The sequence below is a fragment of the Anomalospiza imberbis genome, chromosome 1 (genome assembly GCF_031753505.1).
Source record: "Anomalospiza imberbis isolate Cuckoo-Finch-1a 21T00152 chromosome 1, ASM3175350v1, whole genome shotgun sequence".
NCBI lineage: Eukaryota > Metazoa > Chordata > Aves > Passeriformes > Viduidae > Anomalospiza > Anomalospiza imberbis.
This window is the reverse complement of record NC_089681.1, coordinates 33327041-33340429: the sequence shown is the minus strand read 5'-3', so window position 1 is coordinate 33340429 and position 13389 is coordinate 33327041. Positions and strand designations below refer to the sequence as shown.

Sequence of the window (13389 nt, the reverse complement as noted above, 5' to 3'; positions counted from 1 at the left end):
AAGTGAAAAAGACCTCTATCCGTAGCCAGTATTAAGGTAACTGCATCTTAAAATAGAATTTTAAATATGTAGTGAGAACTGAAGCCTTTATAATCCAATTTTATTGTTTCTGTTTTATCACAAAATGATCCTGTATCACAATTGATTCAATATGTTAGTTTTTAGAGGGGGCTTATATTTATGTTGACTGACAGTTTACTCTTCCTGACCCTGTCATGTTAGATATCATGTGTTTAATAAGACTGGGGACAATTTAATTCTGATTGATACAAGACACTATCTCCTGTGGCACTTAATTGAAGCTCACCTGGTACTGAGACCATGGTGATCTTTGGAGTACTATCATGCATAAAATGTAGGGCTGTCAAAGGCTGGGATCTTCAACAGTGATTTCATGTGCATCTGTGAGCAGGTGTTGGTGCTTGGATTTGGAATTAAGACTATGGACATTTGTGATTACAGATTTGTGAGTCTCAGGCAGAATTTTTTTTAGGTTGCCATGAACAAGATATAAACCTAGTGTCTTCTCGTCTGTTCCAAGGCTCTTTCAGGACTGTAATCCTTATTCACAATAATTGTGAGACAGTGAGCAAGCTGTCCTGCTTGATAATGTGTGGCTCTTCATTTATCTCAGCTAACCTGATGGCTTCAAATAGCATCAAGATATTCAGACAGGTCTGCAGACTGTTGACATGACAGTAGTTTGGACAGCAGGCTTGTCAGGAGTAGAAATCCCCTGGCTCAGAATTCTCTTCATGCTGTTATTTCAGAGGAGTCTGCCTGTAAAACTTCCTTTCTCCTATTCCACTTTGTGAAGTGCTCATATACAAAAAGGATAGGGAGGTTGTAAAGAGGGACGAATCCTGTTACCTTTTCTACTCATTTCAGGTGCAAGATCAGAGGCTACTCCTTGCCTCTTGAATGTCTGTTAATGTATTAGTCACTAAATATGAACCTTGGTATCTTGCCTGATATGGCCATAAATTGTCTTCCAAAGGACTTTCTGTTTGAATCTAGTTATTGACTAACCTGTTAATGTTGTGCTTCCTGTAACAGTCAAACAGTGAACTCCCTTGTTTTGTTTTGTGTTTGCTTTTGGTTTTAAATCTGTTCTAAAAACCATAGATACAGCTTGACAAAGTTGGTATTCAAGTTGCAGAATGACATGTTGTTATACGGAGTAAATACTGTTTCCTTTGGAATTTTCTTGAATGAATCCTAGTAATAAACTCTTAAGTTGGTTCATACACAAATTTTCTGACATAAAAAATTCAGAGTCACAAACCATTGGGGTTGGAAGGGACCTCTGAAGACCACCTGATCCAAACCCCCTGCTAAAGCACGCTCTGTAACAGGTTGCAAAGGATTCCATCCGGGCAGGTTTTGAATATCTCCAGAGAAGGAGATTCCACAACGGGGCAGCCTGTTCCAGTGTTTTGTCACCCTCAAAGTAAAGTTTTTTCTCATATTCAGACGGAACTCCCTGTGTTTAAATTTGTGCCCATTGCCCATTGTCCTGTTGCTGGGCATCACTGAAAAGAGTCTGGTCCCATCTTCTTGACACCTGGCATTAAGATATTTGTGTTCATTGATAAAATCCCCTCTCAGTAGTCTCTTCTCCAGCTTGAACAGGACCAGCTCCCTCAGCCTGTCCTCATGAGAGAGATGTTCAAGTCTCCCAAGCATCTTTGTAACCCTCTGCCGGACCCTCTCCGGTAGTTCCTTGTCTTTATTGAACTGGGGATCTCAGAGCTGGACACTGTACCACAGATGCAGCCTCACCAGGGCAGAGTAGAGGGGGAGAATAGCCATCCTTGAACTGCTGGCCACACTGGTCATAGTGCACTCCACAATGCCATTTGCCTTCTTGGCCACACATTGCTGGCTCATGGTTAACTTGTCTTTTTGTGTTTGTAAACACAGAGTTTAATTTATTATGGACTTTGTACTTAAGTCCACTTCCCAGAATCTAACTGTGAATTGGATATAAATTGTGTTAGTGATTTGCAAGAGATTAGTGGTATTTTATTGGAGAGAACAGGAAAGAACAGTGAAAGGATTCCAACTATCTCAGCTGCAAGCTCTCCTGATCTTTCTGACCTCTTCTGGGCCAGGACATGAAACCTAAGTAGGAGATAGAATGAGAGGCTAGAAATAGCTAAGGCCTAGATCCAAAAAAGTAATCCATACACTCATCACCTTTTCAGGCTGTTATGTCCCCCACTTGTCTTCATTAGGAAATTAAGAACTTAAGTTCTCTTTTTTGGGTTTGTACCTAGGTCACAGTGAAGATGAGCCTAGCCAATCCAAGCAAAGAACGGTCACTACCTTTGTTTATGGGTTATTCACCAATTATCTAATTTCATTCCTCTGTGGCAGTGTGCCTGAATGCACAAAATCCAAAGGGACCTGCCTCCACATGCCCTTTCCCTGCTCCAAGTTCCCTGGTGCAGCTGTTCCCCATGTATTGTCTGCAGCTGTTTGGCACTGGCACCAGCCCAGGCTTGGCATGTCCTGCATCCCATCCTTTGCATTTGCTGCCAGCAGCTTTTTTCCTAAGATTTGTAAATGAAGTAAAGGGACTTTGTAATTTTAAGTTTATTGCTTTGCAGAGGTGAATGAGAAAAAGAATGTACTGCCTTATAGCTTTTCTGTTTCACCTGCCAAATACCACAGATCTACAGAGGAAAGACATGTAGGGACTACCCAAGAGGTCACAAGAATCCTTGCAGTGTTGGGCAATGTAAAATGTAGTTCTGACTACAAATTAATTACATTTGCAGTGAGCTATGTGGTTAAATCATCTATGGGTAGCTACATGAAGCTTAGAAAACATTTCTCAAAGAGGTATAGACTGGCCTAGGTCTGGCTCCTTAGAAGCCTCTTTAACAGGAGAGCTGCAATCTTATTCAGCACTTTCCTACTGCACGTGGAAAACCAAGCAGAAATTATAAAAACACTGGACGTATGCACACAAATGCAGTTGGAAACTGCCAAATTATGTTTATTCTGATACCATGGTGTGTGCTCAAGACAAAAGTTTTCTTAACATTTTGTGCTGTGCACAGTAAAGGAGAAGAGTTCAGAAATTAAGAAAGTTCTGGGAAGGAATCAATCTCTTTTCCATAAGCTGCTTTTAAAAACTTGTTTCTTAGTGTTTTGCAACTCTTAGGAATTATCTCAACAGCTGTTTGAGTGGAGAGTCACTGTTTGGGAGAATGGGTGACCTCAGCAGGTTCAGAAATGCAGCTCTCTTGGGCTGATTGTTCACTGGTGTCTTAGCACATTCTGTATTTTATACTTGCCTGTTCAAATGGTCATGAGAATTGCTGTAGGATATTTTAAATGATGAAGGTATTGTTACTACTAATCTTCCTTTTTTCCTTCTTCTTTTTAGGAATCAGTAAAGAAGAACTACTCCATCAATTAAAAAGACAATTTACATTTATCTTTTCCAGAATAGATGTGTATTTTAGAAGTTAATTTAATATTTAAATCAAGAGCACAAAAAATGCAAGTCTTTTTGCCATAATAAAAATGGATAACCCAACTTTCCTTTGTATGAAGCAATATGAGAATATGGAATTGTCAGGAAAAGGATTCCATTGTAGGAAAGCATTTAGATTCCTTTACATTAATGAGGAGAGAATGACAACAGTGGCAGTTTCAACATGATGAAATTTACTAAGCAGAACTTCTTTTTTTTAGTTGGTGGAATGATAATTTATGTAGTTGATATTGGAGTGGACTTCTGGGTAGCTAGTAGATATTTCTGTCAAGGACAATATTCTTGGAGTATATTGATACTGTGTTTTAGAGGTCTTTCATCAATAATAACTCAGATATTTAGTTATGAGTGGTTTAAAAACGACTGGGAAGGTACTGATACTGGGAAGCAGAAATTGGTTTTACTAGTTCATCTCTTTCATTGTGGAATTTTTATAAGGTAAGCACATTTAAACATTTATTTTAAAATGAGAAATGGTGCTTTTGGACAGTTATTAAGAAGTGCTTAGTATCGCTTCAGGGACAAGAGCAATTCTGGCCTTAACAATTGCTGCTCCATGTAAACAAATGGACTTTTGTGGTAAATTTTGTCAGGTTTTGATGGACATGTAGTTCTTCTTCCATATACCTGTAAGTGATGATTTTTATCATTCACAGCCCTGCTCTGTTTGATTAACCAGCCATTAATGAGGCATACCTAATAAAAATGATTGCTTTGAAATGTACTACTGTTATAACTGATAAATATGAGTTTTCAAAGTGATGTTATGCACAGTAAGCATCTGAGACAGCTGAAGAAGTAAAGTTTCAACCTGAGTGTCTAAACATGTGTAGAAAACTCACCAAGATTCAGAAGAGAAATGAATAGCTGAATAGTTAGTAAGGATATTTGCAGGGACTGACTTAATGGTGATAGGAAACTTTGTTTGCTTAGTGGATTACCTTAACTCTAAAGCAATCCACAAAACTCTTGGATTTACCTGAACTCATACCCTTTCCAATGAATATCTCTTACCATGAATTTCTATAATTTTGAATCTTCTTTCCCAGAATTAGCACCATATTCTCTGAGTGGCTTATTATCTAGTAAACATTATTTTGTCCTTTGACAGTGTTGTCAACTTGGTTGCTTGTTCTTTATTGCATAAATGATATTTTCTCCAGTGCTGCTACTTATGCTTGGAAAATTTCCTAGATGTTATGTATAAGTTACAAAGGTCTTTCAGCCACTCCTCACAATTCACCAGTGTGGTAATGCATACTGTAAAGTATCAGCTGGTAACAGCAAGTTGGCATCTGGGCTTGTACCTTTGTGATTAACTATTACATACTTTTATTATATGTATTTTCCTTAGGTGTATCAAGGTATAACTTCCTCCTGTCCTCCCACTTAGTCATCTAATTTATGTAGTTAATTTAGACAATGAGTCTCTCAGGTTTAGCTCTGCAGTAAATGGATAAAAACAGATTTTGTCAAGTCAGGTCAGACTTGTTAAGGTGAGATTCTCTAGAAGGTCATTTGGGGCAGAAACCCATATTCTTCTCTCAAAGAGGAAAATGAGGGCCTAGCCATTAAATAAGATTTGGTCAGTGAACTCTGGAGGCTTGAAATTATAAGATGTGAATAAATCTTATCAAATTGTCATTTTTTTTTTTTTCCTTTCTTTCTTTCTTTCTTCCTCCTTTCATCTCCTTTTACTCCTCCTGCTCCATCTTTGAGCTTATACTCCTAGAATGGTTTGGTTTGGAAGGGACCTTAAAAATCTACTCCTTCCTACCCCCCTGCCATGAGCAAAGATACCTACTTGACCGGGTTGATCAAAGCCCCATCTAACATGGCCTTGAACACTTCCAGGGATGGGGCATCCACTGCTTTTCTGGGAAACCTGTGCATCACCACCCCAACAGGAAAGAGTTTCATCCTGATATCTTTTCTTAACCTCCTGTCTTTCAGCTGGTAGCCATTCCCTCTTGTTGTATCACTCCATGCTCTTGTACAAAGTCATTTTTCAGCTTTCTTCTTTCTAGGCTCCCTTTAGGTACTGGAACTGGTGACGTACAAACTAGTACCCTGGAGGTTTGTATGGTGCACAGAACAATGGGAATCAGTTTGGTTTTGCTAACACACTGTCAATGCTAAGAAATAAATATGAAAATAATATTGCTATATATAGATGTATATACATATATACAATATATATAAAATCAAAAACAAAGGCAAACAAAATTAAAAATATTTCTTATCTAAGAAGGCTTTAGTTTCTTTTGTTGGAAAGGGTGCATACCTGCAATTATATTTCATATGAAATAGTATGCTCTACAAGGAGACAAAATTAAGTTAAAAATGTACATTTTAACTATGCTGACTAAAATTATATTCAGCCTGACCCATTTAAATGGCTCACACAGATGTTTGTAGAATTGAGAACAGCCGTGAGAAAACAGACAACATTAAGACAATAACGCTGTCATAGAATGTGGGGAAATGGGACATTTCCTTAGGGCACCATATGAATTCTGGAGCTGTCTGATGTGTGGCAGTGTGCTTCATCAGCCTAGGATACACCTGTGGGAGACTAAACATTACCAATTCATAACCTTTGCTGTCAGAATAGGTCACATAGGCAGCAGCCACTGTGATACTGGCATCTGCTGTTGTGCTTCTTGATGCTTAAAGGTAGCTCAGAATGCCTTGCAACTTTGAATAAAAGCAGAAGAAAAAGATTTTTTTGCATATTTGTAAAAAATTAATTCTAGATCCATGAGACAGCAGAGTAAATACAAGTGCTTTGCTGAACCTGGGGTTATTTCATTACATATTTCTAAAAGGCAGTGAGAAAAATTCAGAGCTAACATGGGTGATAGGCTGCAGGCTGGGCCCTGTTCTGAAGCAGTACCAGCTGCTGGCAGTGAGTACCAGCTGGCAGCAGTGAGCAGTGAGCAGACCTGTGGGAGATGCACTCTGGAAAAGGAACTCCTCTGCTTAGTGGAGAGCTCTGGGAGGAGGTGAGTAGGCTGAAGAGTATCAGGGACAGAGAGACACACATGCAGAATGCTAGAATCACACGCTGCCTTTCCTGAGACTGCCCCACAGGCAGGCAGGCAGGCTGTGCGAGATGGATGATTCCCTATCCACTCTTCACCTGTCTGAGCACAGTGACTTAAAGCTAAGGGGCAATGGCAACAAGTTCCTGCCCAGTGCAGCAGGTGTGCCTCCCTGTGACTACCCCACCTTCACAGGTGCCCTGGCATAACAGGTATGGGGCTCTGCAAGTGGAACTGAACAATAATAAGGATGTTGAGTCATCTGGCTGGGAGATGTCACTGAGGTTAAGTTACCCTACAATACCCTGTTTCAAACTCTTACTGCTCTCTACAAATGAAAGCAGGCTGTTGTGAAGTGGGGTCCCTTCTATCAATGAACAAGTGACAGGATGAGAGGAAATGGCCCCAACTTGCACTGGGAAAGTTTGGATTGGATATTAGAAAAATTTTCTTCACTGCATTGGAACAGGTGCCCAAGGAAGTGGGTGAGTCTCCATCTCTGGAGATATTTAAAAGACATGTAGATGTGGCATTTAGGGACATGGTTTAGTGGTGTACTTGATAGTGCTAGAGCAGTAGTTGTTCTCAATGATATTAAAAATCTTTTCCAAACGAGATGAATCTGTGATTCTATGTGTTTGGTCACATTTTCTTAATATAAATTTACTGACCTAAGTACTGACTTAGTTGCATTAGTTTCACGAGTTTAATCCAAGTATTTTGATACTTAGAAGGTGAAATTTACCATGCAGCAGAGAGTAATTTTCCTTTGATAAGGATTTATACAATGCTGAAAGCTATGACTGCATGGCCAGAATTTTAATAGGACAATCATTATTGCCAGGCCACTCACACACCCTGCCTATATGAATTTCTAAATGGCACCCAAATATTTATCAGTGTAGTTTGATGAGATGTAGTATAATGCTGGGATTGTGTTACAAAGACAGTGGAAACCAGAGGGGAAGCATGTGATATGGAAAGATTGGCAAGGCCACTTGCTTGTCACATGTGAAGGCTGTGAAGCAACAAAACAAAATAGCTGTCACCCCTGGAATTCACCCCTGTGAATTCCCAGCCAGAGACAAAGCCTTCCTAATTTTACAGGAACAAATTTCATCACTTGTGAAATTATGATAAATATCTAGGAACATCTCAAGAGCAGAGAGACAATGGAGCTGTGTTTCCATGAGTGTTTGTAACAAGTAGGAGCCCTGTCATCTGTGTTCTCCACAAAGCAAAACTACAAATGCTGAACCCCCTTTTTTTTCCTCCTGTCAAAGAGAATGATATTTAGAAACACTAGTAATTCTTTACCATTCACATATGACAATTCCAGTTGCAAAGCAATTGTGGGTTTTTTACTCTGTTGGCTTCCAAGTAGCTTATATACCTTGAAATAATGAAAAACCTATTCTCTTTGATGAATATATAGGGAGAAAATGGTAAACCTGCATTTGTCTGTATTATTGACATAACCATTTCACATTCCATTTAGGATGTACCTCTATCTAAAATACATAACTAATCCAATACTTTTTATAAATGTATTTTTATTACAGTTGTAGTACCTTTTTAAAAGACTTTACAGTTTGTGAATATTGAAGCACAGAATTTCTATAGCAATAGATATATTATAGGAAAATAGATTAGAGGAGTATAGCTATAATAGTTTCAGAGCTGGCACAGGGTTTAACTGAGCTGTGGGCAAGATAAAGGAGAAAATTTAAACCTGACCTATCCTTTAGTATGGACTGAACTTTGCCCTAGGCTGGGAACGTACTTCAGCACTAGGTCTGAAAGTTGGTTATGAGCCCTTCCTAAAAGGTCATATTACATGCCAAAGGGACAGATGAGAATGACAGTATAAATACAAAATACTCATAAAATATGAAAATTTGTCACAGTGAACTTAGAGTAAGTGACATAAGCATGTGGAGCTCAGAGAACGCCACCCTACTTAATACATAATCAAAGAGCAGTAGAAGTATTTGGAGCTTACTAGAAAAAAAATAATGTATTCTATAAAGTGTTCAAAGTCAGAAGTGGACTCACCAAAACCGCTACAACTAGTGATAAATACATAGCAAACCATATTATAACAATATAAACCTAATACACAATGCTCAGAAGGAATGTGCTTTGAAAACTGAAAAGTGATTTCAGGTATGTATCCAGCTGAAATATTTCTTTTAGGACATTTCTTGCCTTGCATGTCACCTGCCATCTCGACTGTGAGCTCTGCAGCTCTAAATTTTTGCAGCTGGCTTCCACTTCTTGCTGCTTGGACAAACACAAGCTTTGGTGGATGAGTCCATGGACAACTAGCAGATCAGTCTACCCAATTGTTTTTTCTTGAAAACATTGCAAACTTTCCAGATTTTTACATCTCAGATGCAAGAACCAGAGGTTTTGGAATACTAATTGTTTTACAAACAGAAAAAAAGCTCTAGATGCCTTGCCAAACAGTTCAGTTCTTTGCTTATGAGTGGTTATTCGGGGAACAATAAGATAAATACACAAAACCATAAAAATAAAAATTAGTTTCCTTTGGGTGTAAATAATGGATCCAGAGCCAGCTCGTGAACTGAGTGGCAGGGATGCAGTCTATGAATCTCTGCAAGGAGAAAAGGAAAGGCTCTTGTGTAACAAAGTTGCTCCGCACCTACTCCTATTGTTGCTTCCATGTTGCAGTTCTCACTTGTATGGTCAAACTGCCTTAACATACCAGGGAATAAGTAATGAATCTTCTAGCATGCCTTTAACCCAGGAACTGACAATCCTGGCTGTCTTGCTTGTGGCTGTGGAAGAGAGCTCTACGCTGCCTTCCCTGTGGTCAGAGGATTTGGTCTTTAACGGTGGTAAAGGTGTTACACTTTTAACCTCTGAAGGAGCCAGGGATTCTTCCTAGCTCCCTTAGTAAGGAGAAGAGTCCTGTGCTCCAGTGCTACATTGGGAGGAAACGACCCTGTGAGATCTGGCTGGCTGATGATCTGATGATCTGCTGCCCTCTGTTCTCTACCTACGGTAAATGGAAGGCACGGGTTTCATCAGACCCGTGGTGTGTGTGATCCTGTGGATGGTTAGGCAATTAGAAATCTGCACTTCAGCATGAATCTTGAAGTTCTCAGATGCTGTCTTAGGGAATTTAAATAGGAGACAAGTTAAGGTGTAGGACCTTGCCTTTCTCAGCTTGTGTATTAGCAGTCTTGTATAACTGTCTAAGATAAGCAAGTGTTGGCCTGTGGTATTCTGCTTAATTTCTCAAGAAAATAGATCCAAATGAATGATGAAACTGTCATAATTTATTTACTGAATTAGTTTCTCTTTTGATGAGGAAAGACTCTAGTGGTCTTTGCAAGGCTAGAAAAATCGGCTGAATGACAGTGAGTTTTCTTTAAAAAGAACTACCTAGGCTGTCCTTGCCTGCTGGTTATAGTCAAAGTGGGTTCATTGGAGAAGAATATTAGAAGCTTAAAACATCTGGGAACTAAACAGACAGAAATAAGTTTGGAAGTGATGTCTGAAGGCTGCTATGGTCAAAATCCTGTTTATGGATGAACACATGGATTTATATACCTATAAAGCCAAGAACTTAGTGTAAATTAAATTCTAACAGTAGATTCCAAGAATTGTTATTAGTCTAGATCTATTTATTACAGAAAAAGAAAGTATATGTCTATGCATAAAAGTCTTCAGTAATAATAATAATAATAATAATAATAATAATAATAATACAGTTAAAATTGCTACACACATATTTTTTTATTCCTATCCCTTTTTTCAACCCATCCCTTATCATCCTATGCATGTGCTTTTCTACACTGTATCCTATCTCTCCACATGTCAGGACCTCTGCTATTATAGCAAGACTAGATTTCTCTATCCTACATCATCATGCATGTAATAAATATCTCATTGATAGGGTATTAACAAGCAGTGTATCTGCCTGTCACTGTTACCTATATAAAACTATGACCATGGCACAAAAATGAAAAAAAAAGAGTAAAACTTATATTTCAGTATTTTCTGAAATATAAGTCTTCTGATTATTTAGGACGTAACAATGTAGCAAGTTTTTTAAAAAGTCAATTTTATGTTTGCAATTCATCAGGTATTATCCTTGGGGCTTATGGATCTATATCCTACTTACATAGATGTGGATGTTCACAGCTGGATATTCATTAATACCCTGAAAAGTATACAAAGAAAGTGAATGAGTATCTCAAAGAGAGATTGAGGAGAGACACTAAGTGAATTTTCAGAAATGCACTAATTTAATGAAATTAGATCCTAACAAAATTAAGTTTGTAATCTTTATTCAGAAAAGTCTCATTCTGTTTCATTAGTTTCATTATTGCATGGTATTGCTGCGCTTAAATTATTCTCTGATATCCCTGATACCAGACAGATATCAGACAGAATTTTACCTGAGTAGAAGAAGGAAAAAGTTGTTATAAGGCTGTATCATTTTATTGAGTTGGTCTTCTAAAAGGTCCTGTCTAATCAAATGTCCTTTTTAAAATAGGTATTGGTTTGCTTTGAAATATGGCTGTCAAGTTGCATTTAAACAAACAAGTAGCAGAGGTGCATCAGAAGCAGATCCTTCCAACTTCATTGAAAAACAAGCTATTGATGCAGTGACTGATATTAACATGCTCAGGGTGTTCAAGACTTTTCTTGAGACCACACCTCAACTTTTTCTTCAGATTTACATCCTCATGGAACATGGCAAAACTCATTTCTATCAGTGTAAGTCTGTCTTTTTCCTTCTGTTGCAAATTGAGTATCTTACCTAAAAATATAACTCATGACTGGATAACATTTTAAACGTACCTTGGAAAACACACGTTCTGCTGTATTATTACTTGGCATTTAATTAGAATTTCTGTCTAGTAAATGGTCCATTTTGCTAAATCAATAAGAAGGAAGATTTCACTATAAAAATGAAAAGTCATATTTAAATACTGTGCATCATAAATATAAAAGTCCTAATATCTAATAAAACCATAATGATGCATCTCTTGAAAATAAGATCTTAAATGCAATTAGCATATAATTTCCAGAGCAGTTTGATATGTGTGGTTTTGATTCTTTTAAAACTGCTAGCTAGGCATTTGGAAGTCAGTAACCTAATTAAAGCAGGCCTGTGAGCTGTCACTACCATCACACATGTTACAGATGAGGGACAGAGTCAAAACTAAATCTAAGGATATGTCAGTATTGTAGAATGCAACATGGTGAAGAGATACTGGTTCAACTCTCAGAAGCAAGACAGCAGCTGTACCATTTCCAGCTCTAAAACTAGCAGAACTAGGCAGGACATTGACTTATTCAGGGTTAGAATTTATCGAACCAAATGGGGATACCTGCATTGATGTCTAGTGTTCCCTCAAAGTCCATGGAGTCAAAATTTACTCATGGAAGAGGATCAGGCAAATCTCATCTAGGGTATGACCATGTGAAGGATCAAGTCTTAGTTATAGATTTCTTAATTTTAGACACAGCAGATTCACATATATTGGTGGCTGAAAATTTTTATGATCTATTTGCAATACTTTGGGAATTTCTAAGTCACCTGTGTATGTACATGGCAGATATGACATGCAACTTAGACAAGGCCATTAAGGACAGGGGCTGGGCAGGATATCATAAGTGTACCAAACAGCATCAGATGCCTAGATTTAAGTAACTAAAGTGAGCCCTAAAATTATGGTGACTTGCTTTGGAGCAGAGAGTAAATATAAAACTGGGTTAAAGAAAGTGTTAGGAAAGCATGACATTTTCTAAAACTTCATTCAGCAATCATAGTGTAAAATAGCGTATCTTTTTCTCTGATGTAACATTTTTCCTTGTGTTTTGTTTAGATGCTGCCATCATGATGTCTTTTTGTGGTATCTCCTTAACAATGGTTGATTATCAGATATCACTACGAAAATCTCTGCCTGACAAAGATGAATTTCGCGTGCTTTCCAAGTTCACATACCTCTTCTATAAATTGCTTACCATCACTTCTTGGATGCTCAGTATTTCATTGATCACTCTACTCAGTGTCAGAATTTCTGTAATTCTGCTGATATTTTTTTGGATCGGTGGCTTCACTTGGACTTTGAAACAGCATACAACATTTTGCAAGTCTAAGAAGATGGAATATCTGTACAGAACTGTAGTTGGAATCATTCTAATTTTTTCATTTTTTAACATAAAGGGAAGAAGAACAAAAGTTTGCATTTCTATTTATTATGCTACTCACACTGTAGTGACTCTAGGTATTTTGTTTGTATATATGTTCTGGAAACCTTCCATTATCAAAGAAATATGTTTTACAATTGTAAGCATCTTAACTGTTTCGAGTCTGGTGTTAGGTATTATTTTTCTTGTTGTTTATTACAGCCATTTTCATCCCAGTACTTATTTCAGACCTCAGGCATATTCAGATGAAGTTGATGGAGTAGCAGGGCAAGAAGTTAGAGTGAAAACTGGTAGATTTCAGAATTTCTTAATGCAATGAACATTACAGTGGTTTTTTTTTTGTTGTTTTCTTTGTTTTGAGGTTTTTTTTGTTTGTTTGTGGGTTTTTTTTTTTTTTTTTGTTTGGTTATTTTTTGTGGCCTTAAAAGCAAATTCTTGCTGGACAGTGTGTTTCTCTGTTATTGCTACTTGTGTATCATCACTGAGGAATACATAGTGGACCAGAGTTTTTGGCTTTGAATAACTATTTGTTTTCCACAATACAAAGATTCTGTAACATGAACATTTATGTGCTGGTGAAAGTAAGTTTGTCAAAGAAACAATTTAATCTATTCATCCAACACAATTCACAGTTTTAGTTTTTTA

At 37.7% G+C, this 13389-nt stretch overlaps 1 protein-coding gene across 1 annotated transcript; it reads left to right on the top strand.

Annotated features, from left to right (window-relative positions):
• Positions 1-1072: 1072 nt before the first annotated feature.
• Positions 1073-13090, top strand: XKR9 (XK related 9). The gene is made up of 3 exons (XM_068186916.1): positions 1073-3946; positions 11081-11304; positions 12420-13090. Exons 1-3 carry the CDS (start codon positions 3672-3674, stop codon positions 13061-13063), a joined length of 1143 nt encoding a protein of 380 aa, XP_068043017.1. The 5' UTR covers positions 1073-3671; the 3' UTR covers positions 13064-13090.
• The last annotated feature ends 299 nt before the right edge of the window (positions 13091-13389 follow it).

What these genes read in the sequence shown, in the direction of transcription:
- XKR9 (XM_068186916.1), top strand. Translation starts at nt 3,672, where the DNA reads ATGATGAAATTTACTAAGCAGAACTTCTTTTTTTTAGTTGGTGGAATG. An exon ending in CATTGTGGAATTTTTATAAG is followed by an intron (nt 3,947 to 11,080) that starts GTAAGCACATTT and finishes TTTTTAAAATAG; the next exon opens with GTATTGGTTTGCTTTGAAAT. An exon ending in CAAAACTCATTTCTATCAGT is followed by an intron (nt 11,305 to 12,419) that starts GTAAGTCTGTCT and finishes TGTTTTGTTTAG; the next exon opens with ATGCTGCCATCATGATGTCT.